This window comes from Hyaena hyaena, unplaced genomic scaffold (genome assembly GCF_003009895.1).
Source record: "Hyaena hyaena isolate Hyena2069 unplaced genomic scaffold, ASM300989v1 scaffold_241, whole genome shotgun sequence".
NCBI lineage: Eukaryota > Metazoa > Chordata > Mammalia > Carnivora > Hyaenidae > Hyaena > Hyaena hyaena.
The window spans coordinates 1,843,813-1,866,817 of record NW_024080875.1 but is presented as its reverse complement, the minus strand read 5'-3'; the positions used below and the strand labels follow the sequence as shown (position 1 = coordinate 1,866,817).

Genomic DNA, 23,005 nt, shown 5'->3' with positions numbered 1-23,005 from the left:
ATACTTAGAGCCTCTGTTCAAGGTTCTCAAGATATATAAAAGAAGCTTAGGGAGTAATTATGGTTACAGTTACTACAATTAGACATCAATATAAAATATGAAGTTGAAATAACCCTTTACATTGAACATATAAAATGTTCATATAAAATCAAAAAATTGCAAATCTGGAAATAAACAGCACTTTTCCTTTTTCTCTTTTTCTTTTTTTGTTTTTTTATTTACATCCTAATTAGCATATGGTGCTATAATGCTTTCAGGAATAGAATCCAGTGATTCATCCCCTACGTATAACACCCAGTGCTCATTCCAACAACTGTCTTCCTTAATGCCCCTTGTCAATTTAACCCATCCCTCTACCCACTATTGTCAATAGTGCTACTATAAACATTGGACTGCATATGCCCCTTCAAAAGAGCACACCTGTATCCTTTGGATAAATACCTAGTAGTGCAACTGCTGGGTCGCAGGGTAGTTCTATTTTTAATGTTTTGAAGAACTTCCATACTGTTTTCCAGAGTGGCTGCACCAGCTTGCATTTCCACCAGCAGTGCAAAAGGTTCCTCTTTTTCTGCATTCTCCTCAACATCTGTCCTTGCCTGAGTTGTTAATTTTAGCCTTTCTGACTGGTGTGAGGTAGTATCTCATTGCGGTTTTGATTTATATTTCCCTGATGATGAGAGATGTTGAGCATTTTTTCATGCGTCTGTTTGCCATCCAGATGTCTTCTTTGAAGATGTGTCTATTCATGTCTTTTGCCCATTTCTTCATTAGATTATTTGTTTTTTAGGCATTGAGTTTGACAAGTTCTTTACCCATTTTGGATACTAACTCTTTATCTGATATGCCATTTGCAAATATCTTCTCCCATTCCATTAGTCGCCTTTTAGTTTTGCTGATTGTTTCTTTGCCATGCAGATGATGAGGTCCTAATAGTTCATTTTTGCTTTTGTTTCCCTTGCCTTTGGAGATGTTTTGAGTAAGTTCCTGCAGCCAAGGTCAAAGGTTGTTGCCTGCTTTCTCCTCTAGGATTTTGATGGCTTCCTGTCTTATATTTAGGTCTTACATCCACTTTGAGTCTATTTTTGTGTATGGAGTAAGAAAGTGGTCCAGGTTCATTTCTCTGCATGTCACTGTCCAGTTTTCCCAGCACCACTTGCTGAAGAAACTGTCTTTATTCCACTGGATAGTCTTTCTTACTTTGTCAAAGATTAGTTGGCCATATGCTTGTGCATCCATTTCTGGGTTCTCTGTTCTGTTCCATTGATCTAAGTATCTGTTTTTGTGCCAGTACCACACTGTCTTGATGATTACACCTTTGTAATACATCATGAAGTCCAGAATTGAACCAGCCCTGCATTCCAGGTATAAATCCCACTTGATCGTGGTGAATAATTCTTTTAACGTATTGTTGGATCCAGTTGGCTATAAACAGTAGTTTTCTAGTCCAACCTTTTCATTTCAGAGATGAGAGATTTGAGGCCTACACTGCTCAACATTCATCTCATTCCCTCTCAGAAACCTCAGGAGTTTGGTATGTACAGATCTTATCGTGGCAAACCATGCCATGTGTCTATGTGTGAAATTAAACTGCAAATGACAAACTGGAAATACATTATATTTTTAATAAAATGTCAGTCATGATAGGTTATTACCCTTGTATAAAGGACTCTTAGAGAAATTTAGACAAATTAACAATCCAATTAGAAAAAAATAGGGCATAGGACCTAAAAAGACAATGCACAAAAGAAATAATTAAATGCTCCAAAAATATTCAACCTTGCTAGTAATCAAAGTAATCCTAACTTAAAACAATAACAAGATGCTAGCAATGATATTTTTTTATTACAATCCCCAAGGTTGAAGGTTCTAGAAACAAACACTGGCATATATTGCTGGTGGAGTATAAATTAGCATTTAGAAAGAATGCATGTCAAAAGCCTTCAAACGTGTGCATAACGTCTACCGACTCACCATTGTCCCCTCTAAGAATTTAAGGAAAAAATCAAAAGATGTGAGCAAAGATGAATAAAACCACTTAGCATCTACTGCATGCTTACCACAATATGAACCCATATGTTAAAGGTTTATACGCATTCATATTTAATCCTCAGAAAGACCCTGTGAAGCAGTCTGTTATTTATCCCCACTCTGTCAAAGAAAAAACTGAGGTTTTGAGGTTAAGTGAATTGCTAAGACCACACAGTGAGTAATTGGAGATGCTATACCCTAATCTCACCTGTCTGACCCCACAGTCCATGCTCTCAGCTAAGAACATGGGGCTCTTATTGTATATGTTTACCGGGCATAAAGATGGGAAGGATTCAATGTTTACCAGTGGAGGATTGACTAGGTAGATCTTGTGGCATCCTTAAAAGGGAATATTCTACAGCCATTAGAAGTTAGGACATACATTAAGGAAATGTATATCCAAACCACAATGATGTACCACTTTGCATGATCTAGGATGGTGATAGATAGATAGATAGATAGATAGATAGATAGATAGTAAATGTTAGCAAGAATGTGGAGAGATTAGAACTTTTGCACATTGCTTATGAGGATGTAAAGTGGTACTATTGTGGATGACAGTTGGCAATTCCTCAGAAAATTAAACTTAGAATTACTGTATGATTCAATAATTTCACTGCTAGGTATAGACCCAAGAGAAATGAAGCAGTTACTCAAACTCAAACTCAGGTACATGAGTGTTCATGGTAGCACTATTCACAATAGTTGGAAGGTAAAACTAACCCAAATGTCCATCAGCAAAAAAAAAAAAAAAAAAAAGAATAAGCAAAATGAATAAGCAAATTGTGGAAGATATATTTATGTGTGTATATATACATATATTATATAAAATATAATTATTTATTCACAAATGACATATCAGCTAAGAAAAATGATCAAGAAATTTCTCGTTGACCATCTTACACTGTCTTGGCTCATCTGTCACGCCCTTGATACTCTTCCACAATTCTCTGCCAGGGTTACTTCTAGCCCTCCTTCACAACTGGAATCACTGGAATCAGCCATCACGTCAGGAAGGTGTCTCTGACACTACCCTCCTCCCCATTCCAAACTCGGTTAGGCTGCCTCTGGTAGGTTAAATAATCATAATAGTTAATTTTATGCATTGGCTTGATGGACTAAGGGATGCCCTGAGATCTGGTAAAACATTTTTTCTGGATATGGCTGGGAGGGTGTTTCTAGAGAAGATTAGCATTTGATTTGGTAGACTCAGTAAAGAGATCCAGCCTCACTATTGTGGGTGGACATCATCCAATCCACTGGGGGCCCAAATGGCACCAAAAGGTAAAGGAAGGGCACATTTTTTCGCTTCTTAAACTAAGATGTCCATTTCTTTCCTGCCATCAGACAATGGAGCTCCTGGTTCTCAGAGCTTGCTTTGTACTCTTAACTTACACCAGCTGCTCCCCAGTTCTCAGGATTTGGGGCTCAAGTTGAATTATTCCACTGGCTTTTCCTGGTTCTCCAGCTTAGAAATGGCAGATTGTGGAACTTTTCGGCCTCTATAATCTGGTGAGCCTCATGTATATATATTTATGTATATTCTATTGATTCTGCTTTTCTAGAGAATCCTAATGCAATAATGATGGTTTACCATTGCAAATGAGAGAGAGCTGATATGCAGTGAAAACGGCTGGCAGTTTTAGACAGTCACCACCAGAATGTGAATCAATAGCGATGACTTTTTTTAAAGCAATACAATTTTGGTTCTTTTTTTTTAAACTAAGTGCTTTTTTAAAAATTTTTTAAGTGTTTTATTTATTTCTGAGAAAGAGAGACAGACAGACAGTGTGAGCAGGGGAGGGTCAGAGAGAGGGAGACAGAGAATCTGAAGCAGGCTCCAGACTCTGAGGTAGCTGTCAGCACGGAGCCCAATGCGGGGCTTGAACCCACGAACCGTGAGGTCATGACCTGGGCCGAAGTCGGACATTTAACTGACTGAGCCACCCAGGCGCCCTAATTTTGGTTCCTAATAAGGGAAAAACAGTGTCTAAAACAAGAACAAGGAAAACTCAGTTGTCTCTGCAGTGGCCAGGACCCATGCTGGAGAACTGTGTCCAATCTTGGACCTGTCTTGTAAGAAGGAGATGAACAAGCCAGGATTCCAAACCTGAGTTCATTTAAGAGGAAAGGACTGCAGTGGTACAAGGTCAGGGAACACAGCAATAGAGCAACACGTGAATGGAGTGAGGGCATCTGGAGTGTTTAGTCTACAGGAAAGAAGACCCATAAGGAACCGTCTTTAAATATGAAACAGAAGACAATTTATGAAACAAAGAAAAATTTACTTTGTTTTGGTCCCTATGACAAAACTGGGAATAATGAATGGGAGGAGGCAAATTTTTTTCAGCACAAAGAACTTTCAAAGAATTAGAGCATAATTTCCTATCACATTTTGAATACAAAGTACAGTTCTTGGTCAGTTCCTCCTCCAAGGACATATGGTTCATAGCAGTACAGATGAACATTTTTTAAAAAGTCGTGTGTTTTAGTGTGCATTTTTAAGTGTTTTAAAATGTTCAATGTTGACATAAATTCTTCCCTTATATAAAAATGTATTTCAGTAATATAAATGAGTCAGTTTGAACCGAAAATGTTCACAAATGGTATAGATGGCAAAATCACAGACATGTACGCAAATGACTGCAGCTTAGGGAACACTGCGGTAGAATGTGGTATTTCATCTTTGGGGTTTTTAAACTTCTATTCCAGGACCTATCTCTTGCTGGGGGAATGTCTGTTACATAGTTTTAAATGATTTAACTGTGTATTCAAAAAGAGAAAGAGGATGATAAGAAAAATAACAAAGGGGAAAAGAATGAATGACTGGATACTTTAAGCACATCAGTTTGGCTTGTTTACCTTTTAGAGTTCGCATAGTATTGACCTTAAATCAGGAGGAATTCAGAGCAACAAGGCCAAAATAAATAAATAGAAAGGAACCTCTCAAAGACCAAGCTCTAGATCACTTGATGGGAGTTTCTGTACTTACAGAACAGTGAACTAGAAATTATCATAATGGTTTTATCAAAGTAATGTCACCCTATGGGGCCCTGCCTGGGGTATAGTCAGTTAGCATCCTCCTCCGAGGTAACCCTCTGTCATCTCCCTTAAAGCACAGTTATCATGGGATGGTTTATATGGTTCAAATTACAGCAGGTGTTCTATGAATTAAGGTTTTTTTTTTTAAATTAACCATTAAAACTCAAGTTCCTGAGCCATTTCCTTCAACAACCTGAAGAGCTAGTCAAAATACCTAGTGCAGACATCCAGACATGAAACACGTCTGCTATGAAAGACAAACAGAAACCAAAGAAACTTATTCTGAAAACGAAACAAAACAAAAAAAGATTGAAGTCTAAATTTTTTCAAACTTAAATGTACGCTTGAGTCAGGAGGCCCTTTCTGGTTCAGGAAGTCTGAGGTGGGGTATAAACAGCTGTGTCTCTAACAAGCACCAGGTGATGGCAGTGCTTTTAAGCCAAAGGACCTTGAGTAGCAAAGTCAGAGAATTGAAGTGTGGGTGTCAGAAGAACTTTGACTTTCTCAGTAACTCAGCCAGAGAGCACCAAAGTAAAATTACCATAGTGAAGAGGTGATACAACGTGTTTTCTGTGCTTTTTTGTTCTTTATTGAGAATTAGATTTACAAGGGAATACTTTTCTACTGTATCCTTTCTTATCAGCCCGCGAGAGTGGGAGCAAAGTGGTTTATCAATCTCTGACAGGTTTTACGTGCATAGCTGTGGCTTCGGCTCCACTGACCCCAAGAACACACACCACAGAAGCAGGGCTCAGAGGCAGAGAGCTACCAGCCTCCTGAGCAACACCAAGAGTCAGGCCCAAGTAGAATGAGGCACCTTAATTTGAAATTTGCTGTGTGTGTTGGGGAAGGGTCCAAGGCGACTAAAGGAACCATGGACTTCAGGATAAATATGCAGCTACCTCCATTTCCTGTCCACACCTACCCCTGTAATTTTCAACAGTAAAGTTAAGCCACCTGTAAAAGGCAACAGCCACAGGAAAAGTGAGGGTAAAAAAAGAAGCAACTAGATGATGCACCCAAGTAGAGGTGGGTTTGGAGCGTTTCCTTGCTTGTTTTTACCTTCTTGGTAGAATTGTTTTATTTAATTGTTAAATTCCTGATTTATTATAAAGTTCAGTATTTTTCCATCTACGAGTTGCTGACCACTTGTGAACCATGAAATCCTTCACTGTCATGGGTCAGAACCAGGCTGTTTTAAAACTGCTGTAGGCGGGGCGCCTGGGTGGCTTAGTCGGTTAAGTGTCCGTCTTTCGCTTAGGTCATGATCTCGCAGTTTGTGGGTTCGAGCCCCACATCGGGCTCTGTGATGACTGCCAGCTCAGATCCTGGAGCCTGTTTCAGAGTCTGTGTCTCCCTCTCTCTCTGCCCCTCCCCTGCTCACGCTGTCTCTCTCTCTCTCTCTGTCTCTCTCTCCTAGAAATAAATAAAACATTAAAAAAAATTTTTTTAAAGAAAAAATAAAACCGCTGTAGGCATATCAAATATCAAAGTTCAAAAGGGAAGGATTGGCTAATTAAACTGCTCAGTTACATGTGTCTGAGTTAAATTAGAAAGAGCGTTACTTACTGGGAGTCTTGACCAAAAATTTGAAAAACACTGCACTATAGTTGGCTTTATGATAGAGGAGGGTTTTTTAAAGCCTTCGTTGTGCCTAATCTACCTATTTTTATTATATTCACGTGGCATTGCCTTAATTAGATGAGGTCTGAGTAAGTAGCCACTTTGGTTATTTCTCTGCCCTTTCCACAGTAAATATCGTAGACTCATGCAGCAAGTTTCATACATACATATAATATTAAACCCCTTCAGGCTATACATCGTGTTAATAGAGCACATTTAATCTACACTCTGAACTATTCCTGGGTGGTATTTAACTCACTCCTCTACATTCACCCAGTTACTGGGAGCACTCCCCAGCTTTCACCCTACAAGGGCACCATCTTCTGGTGAAAAATTTTGTCAGGAGAATGTTAAAGAGCTCTCACAACAGTCCTGATTTTCCTAGTGAAGATTGTAATAGGCATCATACAAACACATCGAAATTATTTAGCACTCTGTTTTATCCAGGAGTCTCATTCCGCTCCCCATCGGAGAAGGGTCGTTCTATTCCTTAGCAGTGAAAGGAGCTCATCCATCCTTCCTGGTTTTCTGTTAAACTGAGCCGGTTTCAAGTTTCAGCTCCTCCTTGAATTCCAGCCTGCTGAGACTTCCCTCTAGAATCATCCAAAATGGAGCCTCTTACAGCTTACCCTTTAAGATGTTCGGGACCGAAAGCAAAGGTATTTGCAGTTTTACTGTCTATGGCTCTATGCACAGTAATGCTATTTCTTCTGCAACTAAAATTCCTAAAACCTAAAATCAACAGCTTTTATACCTTTGAAGTGAAAGATGCACAAGGAAGAACGGTTTCTCTGGAAAAGTTTAAAGGCAAAGTAAGTTGCATCTTCTGGTTTTGTTCTGTTTTTTCCTACTGCATGTTCATTTATTTTAAGGAATCAATTTTTCATTGCTAAAGGGTCCTAAGTTACAATTTAGTTCTCAAAGTAATGTAATGTAATTAGTAAAGTAATGTAATTAGTTTATCACTCTGACCACCAGAATTCTCATCCCATATACATACAGTACTTCTAATGGATAAACTCTAATTATCCTGTTTTCAAAGGCATGCTGAATTAATATTTTAAGTTGTGTAGGAAATTTTTATAATTAGTAATGTGAACATGGAGACATTAAAAATGCTAATTCCATAAAATAGCAACATTAAAAAGCACCCTTATCAATGATCGTATTATCTGTTATCTTAAACCGTTGTTCCTGATGCTTTTTTAATGGTAGTGATCTTCCAGAGTCTTAACTCGTGCATCCAGGTTATGATTTTCAACAAAACTGGGTCTGTCTAAAAATATGAAATAACCATCAGCTTCAAAATGGTTTAGGATTTTAACTTCTTGCAGGATTTTTATTTAATCTTTTTATTTGCTTCACTTTCCGGTTGGATTTTTTTCTTTTTCCGGGAGGTTGCACTAGTTGTAAACGTGGCTAGTGACTGCCAACTCACGGACAGAAATTACTTAGCACTGCAAGAACTGCACAAAGAGTTTGGACCGTTCCACTTCAGCGTCTTGGCTTTTCCGTGCAATCAGTTTGGAGACTCAGAGCCCCGCCCGAGCAAGGAAGTAGTATCTTTTGCAAGAAATAACTATGGTGTGACGTTCCCCATCTTCCACAAGATTAAGATTCTAGGATCTGAAGCAGAACCCGCATTCAGATTTCTTGTTGGTAAATATCTACTTTGCCTCACCAATTTAATGTTTCCAATTGCTTTTCCCTTTTAAAACAAATGTACCAACCAGGACAGTACTTTTCTGTTCATTTCATTTGAAATGTTTTAAGTGGGAAAGTTTGGTAAAACGATCAGAGAGCCAGGATCTCATCCTGAATCTCTGAAATCAATGTTTTAACTTCTTGAATGGCAAAATAAGTCGATTCCAATGTATTTTATTCCTTATGATCACTTCCCTGAAGGATTTGCCTGAAATGTGGTCATGGCTATCTTCACAAAATACCTTAATTCCTCTTACTTAACTGGCACTTGGGGAAATATCCCTCCCCATTACTAAAGCTATCCATGTCTCGTGAATATCGCTGGGCATTATTAGACATATTTCTGTGATTCATTTTATGTTGCCTTGTCTGAGATAGTATCTTCTAGAATGAGTAATATCTGTTTTTGCTAAAATTCAAAAGAGAATACAAGAATTTTTTTTTTTTTTTTTTGGAGGACAGTAGTGTTATGTTGTCTCTAAAATTAGGCTAGCTACAGAAATCTGTTTAAAGATTTTTCCAGGGTCGCTTAGCATAAAGGGAGTGAGGTATAGTGACCAAGGGCATAGGTTTTAGCCACAGCCTACCTGGATTCAAGTCCCTGCTCTGTTAGTTTTGCTGTGTGGCTTCAGCTACATGACTTAATTTCTCTGTGCCTTCTTTCTCATTTGTAAAACAAGATTATCAATAGTACACACTTCCTAAGATTATTTGGAGGATTAAATGTGTTAATAGTAGAAGTAAAGTATTTATATGCTTCTTACACTGTGCCCAACACTATTCTGAAGGACATTCAGGGACACCTGAGTGGCTCACTAGGTTAAGCATCCAACTTCAGCTCAGGCTCTGTGCTGACACCTCAGAGCCTGGAGCCTGCTTTGGATTCTGTGTCTCCCTCTCTCCCCGTGTCTCTCTCCCTCTCTCCAAAATGAAGAAAGATTTAAAAAATTTAATAATAGTAGATAAAAAATAAAGGACACTCAGCTAATGTCCTCTCATCTAACTTATGCAGATGATATCCTCAGTCCTTATTTTCACTGTAGATAATTTGAGTTTTGATCAAACAATGACTTCAATGAGGCAGTCAAGCTTCCAGTGTAGTAAGCCAGCTAATCATGTTCTATAAAATTTAAGTGTGAAATCAGAATCTTTTTAAAACATTAATGGGGCCCCTGGGTGCCTCAGTTGGTTGGGCATCTGACTTCGGCTCAGGTCGTGATCTCAAATTTTGTGAGTTTGAGCCACGCGTCAGGCTCTGTGCTGACAGCTCAGAACCTGGAACCTGTTTCGGATTCTCTGTCTCCCTCTCTTTCTGCCCCGCCCCTGCTCACACTCTGTATCTCTTACTCTGTCTTGAAAATAAACATTAAAAAATTTTTAAACACTACATTTAATTTCTAGGGAAAATTAACATAAAACTCCATCTACCCTGTGCAATCAAAAAAGTAACAGTGATTTAAGGTTTCACTGAAGTTAGATGAAGCTCCAGAGACAAAGACTATGAGATCATAGCCAAATGAATATCAGGTTTTTAAAACTAGCCCACGTGGACGGTAACTGATCCTGTGGTCACAATGCGCATGTGTCCGGGTTTCAGTAAACAGGGCATCTGGGTGGGGAGGCCAATGCCACCAGAAGCTCAGTCACAGCAAGTCATGTGCTGAGGGACTGCACCCGCCTGGAAGGGTGTCTTTTCCTAATTCACACAAAGATGTTTACTTGAGGTAAAGAGTGATCTGCCCTGGTGGGCATTATCTTTAGAGACACATTTGCCATTAAAGAAAATGGCACTTTTGCAAAATGATTTTAAGATGGCTTTCATGTAATTATATGATGCTCACTTATACTGAGTCCTTGATGGTAGCTCTAGTCAAAAATATTTTTCTCGAGGGGCGCCTGGGTGGCTTAGTCGGTTAAGCGTCCTACTTTCGCTTAGGTCATGATCTCGCGGTTCGTGGGTTCGGGCCCCACGTCGGGCTCTGTGCTGACTGCCAGCTCAGAGCCTGGAGCCTGTTTCAGTCTGTGACTCCCTCTCTCTCTGACCCTCCCCTGCTCACGCTGTCTCTCTCTCTCTCTCCTAAAAAAAAAAAAAACAAAAAAACAAAACAAAACAAAAAACCTTAAAAAAATATTTTTCTCGAATAATGAAATAACTGCTTGGCACAGTACACCAAGTAAAACACATATAAGTAATCAGTCCACTTTTTATTTTTATTTCTTAGTTTTAACCTATGCTCTGTCACTGCTTCTTTTTCCCAGCCCAAAGCAAAGTATTCCACACTTTCAAAACTCTAGACAGTGAGTTCCATCTATCTACTTGATCACTATTTCTAAATACTTAGCACTTGTTAAAAGAATACTTAACACTTGTTATCTCTGCTTCTCCGTCTCAGTTACCTTCTTAGATGACTGTGTCTGGCTTCTTGCTCCATGAATCTCTTGAACTTAGCAGGTACCTGGGACTGCTACTCTGGCCCCTTCTCTTTCTTCTGTCTTCAGGCTCCTCTTTTCCATCCACCCTTAACTGTGCTAATTCTCAGGATTCTGCCACAGTCCACTGGAGCTCTTCTTATTCTATCCCCTTTCCCTGAGTGAGCTCTCTCTCCTAAGCTCTCCTCTGATAGGATGCTCCACATACACCTGAATCCCCTCCTGTACAAAAATGAATTTGTCATCTTCTTCCTAAGATCTGTTTGGAGTAGGAAGTACAGGAGTAGGAAGGTCTAGTTATCAGTCCTGGCTCTACTGCTCATTAGCCACAAAACCTAGAGTCTAAGACTCCATTGTCCTCATCTGCAAAATGGGGTTAATGATAATACCCACCTCACAGGGTTGCTGTAAAGATTCAATGAAAGGATCCATTTAAAGCAATGAGCATACATTACTGGGCATATAGTAGACACTAGATACATTTTAACTAGTTTATATTTTTTCTCATGTTAGTCAATAATGCACATCAATTCCGGAAAATGTAAACTGAAAAAACATTACATTTCTTACATACATTAAGATGTATCAAAAGGATTGCATAATTTCTCAATATGATCTAATACTATATGTTAACTAACTAGAATTAAAAACTTAAAAACAATAATAATGTTTTAGAATCCCTTTCCATTTTCCTCATCATAACATGTAATAATATTAAAACCATAGATATATTTAATATGAAAAGAATTCTATATATGCCATTACTAAGGACCATTAGAAAAATCATTTTATCTTTAAAAATGTTAAGAAACTGAAAGTTTTGAGCTAGTGACAAGGTAAGTTTTTTGGGTTAAAAAAATTTTTTTTAAATATTTTTATTTATTTCTAGGGGAGAGAGAGAGAGAGACAGGATGAGCAGAGGAGGGTCAGAGAGAGAGGGAGATACAGACTCTGAAATAGGCTCCAGGCTCTGAGCTGGCAGTCAGCACAGAGCCCGACGCGGGGCTCGAACCCACGAACCGCGAGTTCATAAACCTAAGCGAAAGTCGGACACTTAACCAACTAAGCCACCCAGGCACCCCGGGTTTTTAAAAATTTTTTTAAATGTTTATTATTTTTGAGAGAGAGAGAGAAAACACAAGTGAGGAAGGGGTAGAGAGAGGGAGACAGAATCTGAAGCAGGCTCCAGGCTCTGAGCTCTCAGCACAGTCTGATGTGGGGCTTGAACTCACAAACTGTGAGATCATACATGACCTGAGCTGAAGTCAGACACTAAACCAACTGAGACACCCGGGTGTCCCAATTTTTGGTTGTTTAGATCAATAAATCTGAAATAAACTATTTTGTTTCATGATTCCATATCAGTAGAATGATCAGTGAAGTCATTAAACATATAGAAATATGGTTACTCAGAGCTTGAGTTTTGCTTTGTTTTTTCATTTTGTTTTGCTTTTGACATTATGACAATCTTACAACTTGATTCTAAAGTTTTAACTTACATAGATACTAATAGAAATGAAAATCTTGACAAAAAATAAAATTATGCTTATGATAATATATTCTGGTATTTTAGATTCTTCTAAGAAAGAACCAAGATGGAATTTTTGGAAGTATCTAGTCAACACTGAGGGTCAAGTTGTGAAGACCTGGAGGCCAGAGGAACCCATTGAAGTCATCCGGCCTGAGATAGCAGCTCTGATTAGACAAATGATCATAAAAAAGAAAGAGGACCTATGAAATGCCAGTGAGTCATTCAAATGTAGTAGTTAGAATATAGAAATGTCTCCAGGAGGCTCATTTTTGATAGTCTGACAATTAAATATGGGACTGAAGGATGGGTTTTTTTGTTTGTTTTTAGGATACCTTGCCAGTGAGTGGTAATGAATGTCCCCAGGACAGAGATGTTACCCAAAGCAAAAATAAAGACTAGCTAAAGAATCAAAATGAAATATACTAAATATTTCATCTGATCATGCTAACTAATTCAGAATAGAGAGTCATCAATGTGCTTCAATATCCTCATGTTCGACTTGACATTTTCCAGGATTTTACTTGATGGAAATGCCAAACCCCTAGACCACTGTTTGAATTCAACACACTGTGTGTGACTGAATTTTCTGGATTAACTAACTATAAACGGCTATTTTTATGTAATAAAATACAAAATAAACATTGAAAAATGTTAAATACATAGAGAGATTCAAACTCCTATGTACTTTTGTTTCAGATACAGGATTTTGTTTCTTTAGTTAGCTGCTTTTTTTTTTTTAAGTACAGGTTCATAGTATGTTTTACTATATCTGCCCAAATAGTCATTTATAAATGACACTATCCTAACATTCGAAAAAGACTTCCTCACTTTGTGTTTCTCTAATATTTTCCAGAAGCAACCCAAATTTTATAAATAGAATATTAATTGCTGAGTCAAAATCCCAAGTGTAAGAAGAAGGCTATGAGTGTAGGATTATTTAACTCAAGTCTTTATATATTAATATTGGTTTCTAATATATTCAGATTAGATTAGCCATTTGGAAAGAATTCAGCGCTGTATCGTTCTGATGGCTGAAATAATAAAAATCAACTCTTAATAGTCAAAGGTCTGAATATAAAAAAGAGAGGGACTGTAATCACACCAGTCTTAAGTATCAGTAATCACTGAACTTTTTGATAGAGTCACACATGCTTCTTCTCCCAGGTCATAACTTTTATGTTCTTCTCATTATTGACTGATAAAGCAACCTGCCAAGTTGATGAAGGCTAATTATTGCCCAACAAAATGTATATTTCATGAACTGAATAGGAAGACTAGGATTAAGGGAAAAAAAAGTAAAAAGGCAGTCATGTAAAATGTGGCCAAGAAGGAAGACCCAGTCTAAATAGCTGTGAGTTGACCCTCAAATTCTATACTGGTTAATGAAAGTGAAGATGGGTTTGTTTGTTTGTTTGTTTGTTTGTAATGCCACCTCAGCATATAGTTCTGTACAAGTGTTTCAAGTCCTTGGAGAAACCAAAATAATTCCTTAAGGTGTCTTAAGTGATCAGGACTGGAATCATCACTAATCTGAACTGTTTTTGAAGAAATAAAAGCCACCTAACAAACCTATCTGTCCTTTACAGTTTTGCCCCAAGAGCATAGAGGCAGAATTGAATTCCGAGCCTCTAAGCAAAATTTTGTTAAGGGCAAACTCTCCAACTGTTGTTCCCAGAGCATTCTTGCCATACACGCCACTTAAAACAAGTGCCACCGGCCAGCTGCTATGGCAGGAAATGACCAGGACTGTCCCGGTGAACGCTGTTCAGATGTCACCCTGCCCAAAGTCTCTACTTTTCTCCAAAGCCATGTAAAGGGGGCTTTTACATCTTGGGTGCTTTATCCAACCGACAGTCTCCACTAGAGTCAGCACTTGATTCTCTCCCCTTCCCCTTTGGGTATGTGGGGAAGGCAGGTAGGGATTTGAAAGTGTGGCACGTACGTGTCCATTCAGGGTTCTGTAACAATTAGGCTCTGTGTGCTAAAGAGGGGTGTGGAGCCATTTGCTGATGTGCTGCTCAGCCCATAACTTCGCTGTCTTATATGAATTCCACGAGGTACATATACGTAAAGAGAAAAAAATGCATGTTTCTTGAATTGAGCATATCTACCCTATGTCCGCATCCAAAAGCCTTGGGCATAGTCTGCTACTGGCTAAATTGAGGAAAATAACAGGAAAACAGCTGACATCACATAAAAAGGTATTTATGGACAAAGGGACAAAATCACATTCATTTATTGTGGTCAGTAGTTCGTTGGCTTGCAGTTTGTTTTGGTTTAGTTGGAGGGTGGAAAGGAGTACCTCCTTCTCACTCCTGATCTTCATCTCATGGCTGACAGAGCCGTGGTGCTGAAGACTGGAATAAATAGGAATTTGCCTGAAATATACCATGAAAGTCATACTTCATTTTTGAAAATGCTTAATAATTAGCATCATCTTAATGTGTATATGTGCCTGAATATAATTCCTAGTGATTGCAGGATATAGAGCCTACACACAGTGGTGGCTGGGAAATAACAACCACCTCTCTGGAGGATGGGTCCCAATTTGCAGCATTTGCCAATCTCCATAGTATAAATGCTCCCACATGGCCAACTTCCATCTACCAATGGTTTAATAACCAGCATGGCAGACTTCTGAAAATGTAACACTCAGGTCGCACAAACCACGTTACATTGGCTCCGGAACACAAAAACTTTTAAAAATCAGACTTGATCCAGTTATCATAAGGATCTCCAAAGAGATAAATCTAGAGCAAAAACATTTATTATTTCTTTTTATTATAAATACACTGTTTTTGATAACCTATATGAAAATGTGGGGAAAAACAAAAAATGTATTTCTCTCTGTATTTTCAACCCATTAACTCTCAAGACTACCTTGCAGAAACCAGGAAGTCTTGAGTGATCCCTGTACAAAATATTACATTCATTCATGGTGTTTCTTTGGGGGAAAAAAATGATGTTTGGGTGTGGCTGTAATGTGAACACTTTGTCCGTGTGTATTTCTCCCCTGGATTTCATCTTTCCCATGGGATAATAAAATTCTACTGTCACGCCTAAAAACTAACATACCCCATCCTCCCCACTCTTCTCTTCCTTCCTCTCCCTTAACTGATAAGGCCATACCTTGCAGAGTGAAGCATTCTCTTTTATAGAGGAGTGGCTTTGATGTCCCAAGTGTGGAAGCCTGTCAAAATTTCCCTCTGACTCCTATGGAAACACTCTTCATTTGAATGGATATATTCATTTTCCTCCTTATGCACTGATCTCCTTAATTTATCTTTAACACATTCCATTCTCTCTTTCCTTTCTCATCATCTAACAAATATGGAAGTGAAGAATAACGTTGAATATGTATTGTTTATTGAGCATAAATGTTTGCATTTTATGTCTCATCCTTTAGTTTAAAAAAATTAAAACACAAAGGCCAAGCCTTCTAAGTTTAGTAGGTTTTATTTTTATCAACAAGTCAGTGACTTTCCATAAAAAATAACATGTTGAAATTTAACCTTTTAAGAAAAAAGATGAAAGTGATATTTACATGGACGGGACCCTTAAATACAAAAAATGCTGAAAACAGAATGGGCAACAAGGAAGAGAGGATATGAAAGTAGCAAAATGCATAAGGAATCAAATTATAGGTATCAATCTCCCATGGTTTCGATGTTTAAACTTAAATAAGGTAAGAATAAAAATTATTAAAGCAGTAATTCATAATTCCTTACAGTAGACTGTAATATACTTCTCACATCTAACTTAAAATATAACTAATTGACCAAACCACCTAAAGTCAACTTCTGCACTTGCTGCATGCAAATGTCCACATGACACAGATGTCACTGTATATCTGGGACCCATCAAGTTCCTGACACTGTCGTGTGGGCCAAAATGGCCTCCAAAGGAATCAGAAAATATTTAAAAGCATGTGGTACAGTTAGTTCTTCCCACTTCACAAGTTAAATCTCATGCTCTATTCCAAATATTTTAGGAGTCTGTGACTTTACAGAAAATGAAGTGAAAAATTCAGGCAAATCCTGCAAACAATTCAACTGCATCCCTCAACACCACCCCAAAATTTCTACTTCTCTTGATATTTCAAGTGAAAATGTTTGAATTGATGGACTCATCTTCAAAGTTATCTCAGTTCTCCCTTCTGCTGGTACATACACATGATTATAGAAACCTGCTCTAATGGCCTATTAAGAAACTGATTATCTAGGAAGAATACTAAAGACTTAGTTAAAAATTTGGGGACAGATTTTAGGCTTTCCATTTCAAGTTGTCATTGTAGTCTAAATTTTATATTAAAAATAAATATTAAAAAAAATGCAATTTCACAAATACTTTCATACTGTGTACTCAAGACACCAAAAATAATACCTGGAAAAAATTTTTTAAGAGTTAAGTACATCGGGGGGTGCCTGGGTGACTCAGTCAATTGAGCGTGTGATGTCAGCTCAGGTCATGATCTCATGGTTCATGGGTTTGAGCCCTTTGTCAGGCTCTATGCTGACAGCTCAGAGTCTGGAGCTTGCTTCGGATTCTGTGTGTGTCTCTCTGTGTGTCCCTCCCATGCTCTCACTCTGTTTCTCTCTCAAAAATAAAAATTTTAAAATTTTAAAAAAGGGGGGCACCTGGGTGGCTCAGTCAGTTAAGCGTCCAACTTCGGCTCAGGTCATGATCTCACCATTAGTGGGTTCGAGCCCTACATCGGGCTCTGTGCTGACAGCTAGCTCAGAGCCTGGAGCCTGTCTTCGGATTCTGTGTCTCCCTCTCTCTCTCTGACCCTCCCCTGCTCACACTGTCTCTCTCTGACTCTCAAAAATAAATAAAAAACATTAAAAATTTTTAACAAAATAAAATAAAAATAAAAATTTTTAAAAAGAATCATATTGGTTTCTTCACCACTTATAACCTTGTCTATAGTATTATAATTATATAATAATATAATAATCATGGCAAAAGTATATACATGCACCAAACACACACACTAATCACAGAATTAATTATACTCTGATGTTCATTGTATATGCAATAGGATAGCAGTTGCATGTTAGCTGATGCCGTCCACATATTCAACCAGCTAACAATACACTGCCAACCCATCACACACAGCAAACCAGTGCAGTGTGTTAAAAAGAAGAATTTATCCAGAAGCAAGTGGCAGGGTAGTTGTGGCTGCCAAATTGGCCCAAAGCAGCCAGCTAACAACACACTGCCTACCTGACTCAGGTCACTGCTACTTTTCATGGCCCATGAAGTCACCGAAGCTACTATATGCAACATGCAACACAGTAGCAAAACTGTAATCTTAACAGTCACATAAAAGAAAACTTATAAACAAAACCTGTTACTCCAAAACTATTATAAAAAAGAAAAACAATATTTTTAAATCTCGTCAAAATTTTAAAAAGAAATCTCAGAATACTTGGACTTAGCTATTTCAAAGTAAATGCTTGAATATCAAAATACGGTTTTGCAGTACAAGTGAATTAACAAAGTTATACTTAACTGTAGCTTTGCAATTATTTCTCTTTTGACCAAAAGACCAGTTGTCTGTATTAGGCAGCAAAGTATTTAGGAGTCATGGTAACATGCAATTTGGGCATAAAACAAAATTTTAGCTCTTTTGGAAAGAAAGAATCAATATTAAAATATTTAGAGACTTCAGTTGTCATTATTTTGTCTCCCATTACAAACTACATTAGCCACTGCATTCTGAAAGGGCTGTTATGTGTTTGATTTATTGTGTCACCACTTAAATATTTCAAAGTTTAAAAAAGACTAAGAAAAATCTGTAAAAATGTTAATGGGTTTGAAACTAGAATCTATGAGTAAAAATTTTTTTTAATGTTTTTATTTATTTCTAGGAGAGAGAGAGAGAGAGAGAGACAGCGTGAGCAGGGGAGGGTCAGAGAGAGAGGGTGTCACAGACTGAAACAGGCTCCAGGTTCTGAGCTGGCAGTCAGCACAGAGCCCGACGCGGGGCTCGAACCCACGAACCGCGAGATCATGACCTAAGCGAAAGTCGGACGCTTAACCGACTAAGCCACCCAGGCGCCCCTCTATGAGTAAAATTTAAAGGAATACAAACAACTTCATGTAGAGAGAAGCAAGGTGAATGGTGATTATGGGAGATATAAATCATATGAGGGCTGTTGATGTAGTAAAAGTAAGAAAAACTCGTTTATATTGGTTTTATTCTTACATTGATTAAGAGAGAAGCTGCAGGCCTTGGCTCTAGACTTTCAAGGAGTAAAAGTAATACATTGGATCAATTTTAACCTGAAGACCGAACTTGGATTAGGCCATTTCTCCCGATTGTCCACAAGATGGCACCATTTCCATTTCTATTGGGGGCAAGCTTTTAAATGCAACCGGGAAGTACAACTCGCAACTGTTAAAATGAAATTTTAAAAGCCAGCTAGCAATGCGCTGACTACATCAAAGCTTCATCCTTTCTGTTGAGCCTAAAAGTAGAAAAGCACCACTGATATACAGATGATTACTACTGTCAGGGAGTTTCCGTTTCTTATAGAAATATGGGCGGTGGGGGAGGGTGTATAATTAGACTCTAGTTAGTGATATTTTAGGAAACTTTAAATTTTCATATTCTCAGACCAGCCCAACAAGCATCTTCTTTAGGAAGAATCAGTTTGTTCCAAATCAGAATTAAGAGAATTACAGTAAGCACTAGACGCTTACCTTAGGAGAATCCTGACTTCTCTTTTGCTTCATGTCTTTGGCGAGCACCTGCATGATGTTCTCCTTCGAAAATATAGATAACATATGGAGAGAAAAACTATTTTTAAAAATCATAATATTCGCTGTGGAATGTTTCTAGACCCTCAGCTTGTCTAACCACATTGACTCAGTTTCTCTAGCAACCAGACGCCTCTAGAACACAAGTAGATTACACACTGCAAAACGAAGGATCAGGGTTTAGAGTTTGTACTACCTCTTGATCCTCAGCAGGTATTACAAACGGTGCCTTCGACAAAAAGCCCCTGTAGGGAGTTGTGGCTGGGAAACATAAGGACATTACTCACCCACAACATCTCTTCCTCCGTCCGGACCCTCCGCCGGGCTGTGCGCTCCAGTTTCCACTCCATCTCCGGAGGACTTTGCCCTCCTCGGTGTGTGGCCTCACTTCGATCGGCTCTGGTTTTGCGCCCCCGTCTAAGCCAGTCTTGACGCCTAATCGTCAAACCTCTACTCTCACCCCCAGGACCATCATTTTTCACTCTTAACCTCCATTTCTCCGATTCTTCCCACCGCTCCTAGACAGTATTCTCCCGGGTACCGTTTAAAAAGCCGGCGGGGCGGCAGCCGGAGCGGGAATCCCCCTCTCCCGCTTCTCATTGGCCAGCGCTCTGGTGACGTCAGAGTTCGGGAGGGCTTCCCCCGGCGCGCGCCTCCGCCCGCCTCCGCCTCCACCTTCCGGCCCCGCGTCGCCGCCGCCTGCTCTTTGTCCGCGGAGGCGCGCGCTGGAGCGCCAAGCTTTGCCGCGAGCCTTGGCGGGCCGGAGCTGGGCCCGGCGCCGAGGGCTGTCACACCAGCAGGAGGCGAGGGGGTTGGCGGGCCAAGAAGCGGGTTCTGTGAGTTCACGTTCTTTCCATTTTCAGGGGGGGAAAAAGTTTCGTTATAACGGGACTTTCTCTCCATTGGTAACGGTCACCGTTTGTATAAACCACAGATATTAGACGTATTCCCCCGACGCGTTCATCAGCTTTTGCTCCATTTTTAAATAGGCAGGAAAACGTGGCAAGAGTTCTGTGGTGATGAGAAGGGGGAGCATTGCATATGCATTCAGTAAGTGCTTCTCTGCTGTAGCAATTTGGAAGTGGTCAGGTTCTCTCACTTGAGCTTCTGCGCTATCTTCCCAAACAAGATGTTCGAGAGTTGGTGAAAGCTGGTGACAGGGAGCATCTCATGAGCCGTGAAGAGCCAGCAAGAAAGCTGAGCAGCCTGGGGGCCAAGTAATAAAGCAGAGGATGATGTGGGGGGTTAGGTGAGAGGTCTAGATGGAAATGACGAGGGGCCAGATGGGCTGTGCAGCCTTAACAGCCCCACCTGAGCTGCCAAAAGAGGCTGACCGTGCCATATGGCAGGAGGGGAAACCGTGTCTGGGAAACTCTGACAGCCTGGCAGCCAGCTTTTCCCTCCCCATAACCTCCTCCCTACCTCCCCACATTTGACAGTGGACTGCTTGTGCTCTTATGCAACATGGGGTTTGTGCATTTTACCACGGAAAGGATCCATAGATATCAGACACTACAGAGGATCAGTGATATATAAACAAAACAACAACAAAAACCCCAAACTTACTCTCCTGTTTTCCTTCTTACTGAAAGCAAGAAAAATTGACATCAAGGCTGAGACCCAATCTTGGACCAATTTTCCAGCTACAGTAATGAAGGTTTAGGGAAAATGCTGCACAGGGTAACTTAATCAAATGAGGTTTAGCTAAATGTTTGATAGCCAAATGGATTGAAATATCTAAGTTTCACCCACAAGAATTTCACCTTACTTGCAGTGCATCAACTTTCAGTAAATCTTTTCAGCAAACACGGAGTCTAAAGTGAAATATTGGCTAAGATTCAAATGTATTGTTAAGTTAAAGATCAGTTTTGCAAATGCCAGCTAAAATTAGTATCATATTGGAAATAAAATGGAAGACTTTTTGTTCTGTTATTAAGTACCATTTACCAGGGATAGGATTCATAGATAACAGATACTGAAAAGGGTCAGAGATGGACACAAACACAGGAGTAATCAATTCAGTTCAATTAATGAGCTTGCAGATCCAGGTAAACTGTGATTTTAGAATCTGCGTCCTTACAAGTATTAAGAATAGTGAATTTTTCTTTTAAAATTCGGCTATCTGCAATGCATTTATAAATTCCATTTTAGCCACTAATTCCACAGCATATCACACAGCCTCCAAATGCCTTTTCCACCTAGATTAAGCATAGAAGGTAAAAGTTTTTTTAAAAGGTTATTGTGCATTTAAATATCCATATTGAAATTTAACAGGAATGATGAAAATAGAAAAACCACCATGGCAAACACCTCAGTACTAACTGCTGCAGTCAAGGATCATGGATGGTAAAACTGGTGTACATATGATGAGGGTGTCTGCCTCCTATGACCCAATGCAAAAAGATCAATCACAACTTTTCATTGGACAAACCTGGCAGCCACCACCTTAACCAAGAAATAAATTAACCTCACCATTAATGACACGTTGACATCTTGTGCCTCCTGATATGATGCACTAGAAAGGGCACAACATAATTTAATATTTTTGCCCAACCTGCATAAACTGAATTAATAATGAGAATATACTAAGTAAACCAAGTTAAAGGACATTCACAAAAGAATTGGCCAGTAGTATTCTTCAAAAGTATAGTGATGAAAAGAAAAACTGAGAAACTATCACAGATCAGAAGTATCTATGTAAACATAACAATTAAATGCATTTTAGATCTGGGACCGAATCCTGGACTGGTGGGGATGGGGGCAGGGACATTTGTTGCATAATTGTAGAAATTTGAATAATATCTGTAGATTAGTGAGCAGAGTAGTAGTAATGCTGATTTCCTACTTATACTCACTGTGTTATGGTTGTGTTAAATGCTAACATCTGGGAAAGTTGGGTGAAGGATATCATGGAATTATTTGTACCATTTTTGTAACATTTTTCTAAGTCAAAAATTATTTCAAAATAAAACTTAAAGAAAGTAATTATGGGCATATTCATAGGACATTATGGCATTAACTGCTTCAGAGAAAAAATTGAAATACCCTGTAAACATCTTATCTCAATTTTTATCAAATACAGTTTAGGAATAATGTCCAGTTCATACATTTATGTGCCTGAGGGTGATTTACTATCTTCAAAGTGTTTTCTCCTTTCAAGAGGGTTTGCAGGCAGATCTGTGGATCTGTGGACAAGAGCTGTGTGGAAGACTTTTCCACAAAAGCCAAGGCCAACTCCGAGGAGGTCAAGGTGAGGGGGGACAAGAGGTGAAGCAGTGAGAAGGGAAAAGGCAAGGGGCTTTGCTTGACTCCTGTCTGGCTGCGCTCTGAAAGTCTGAGGCCGTCTCTACTGATGGGAAGCCAAGAGAATAAACAAACTTGCCAAGTGCAGATTTTTTTTTTTCAATTACATGATCACATTTTCTTCCCAAACAATAATGTTAAGAATCTCACATACACAGCGCACAAAGTCAGCTCTCTTCGTCAGCCCTCCCAGCTTCCTCCTTTCCCCAGAGCCCCATCAGACCTTTTCCAGTGCATTTACATACATAAGTGTGTACTCCTAGTCTGGCGCTGTGTATCTTCCTACGTAAACACGATCCTCCTATGCTTATCTGTTTTGCACCTTGCTTTTTCTACTTCACTGTATTCAGTTGCAAGCCGGAGAGCTTCCCCAGCCCCAGCTCCAACTGCCGGTTCTCACACCCCTCGGCCCCGCCCGTGGTGTCTCCTGCTCGGCTCGCGCCCCACCTCCCGCGCCAGCCAGACCGCTCTGGCGCCCGCCTACCGGACAAAAGGGACCGTTGCTGTGCACTCCAACGGCCCCTGGGGCACGTGTCCGCCAGGTGGGGGTGGGGGAGAAGCGCCACTCCTGGCGGGATC

General features: G+C 39.4%; 2 protein-coding genes across 3 annotated transcripts in view; one reads left to right on the top strand and one right to left on the bottom strand.

The window, feature by feature from the left end:
• Positions 1–22,796, bottom strand: part of CDC20B (cell division cycle 20B) — a 46,269-nt gene extending 23,473 nt beyond the window's left edge. The window contains exons 1-5 of the mRNA XM_039244525.1: positions 22,672–22,796; positions 21,596–21,638; positions 21,422–21,506; positions 19,411–20,329; positions 19,067–19,129 (exon numbers count right to left, since the gene is read on the bottom strand). Coding sequence (XP_039100456.1) covers positions 19,067–19,129; positions 19,411–19,473 — 126 coding nt within the window. The 5' untranslated portion in view covers positions 19,474–20,329; positions 21,422–21,506; positions 21,596–21,638; positions 22,672–22,796. The remainder of the gene's footprint in view (positions 1–19,066; positions 19,130–19,410; positions 20,330–21,421; positions 21,507–21,595; positions 21,639–22,671) is intronic.
• On the top strand, positions 7,123–13,926 carry GPX8 (glutathione peroxidase 8 (putative)). 2 transcript variants are annotated; one of them, XM_039244527.1, is made up of 3 exons: positions 7,123–7,352; positions 8,091–8,352; positions 12,401–13,926. In XM_039244527.1, the coding sequence occupies exons 1-3, from the start codon at positions 7,302–7,304 to the stop codon at positions 12,562–12,564; spliced, it is 477 nt and encodes a 158-aa protein (XP_039100458.1). In that variant the 5' UTR covers positions 7,123–7,301; the 3' UTR covers positions 12,565–13,926. The 2 variants fall into 2 exon arrangements, with proteins under 2 accessions (XP_039100458.1, XP_039100457.1); XM_039244526.1 differs by having other exon boundaries at positions 7,124–7,505.
• Positions 22,797–23,005: the final 209 nt, after the last annotated feature.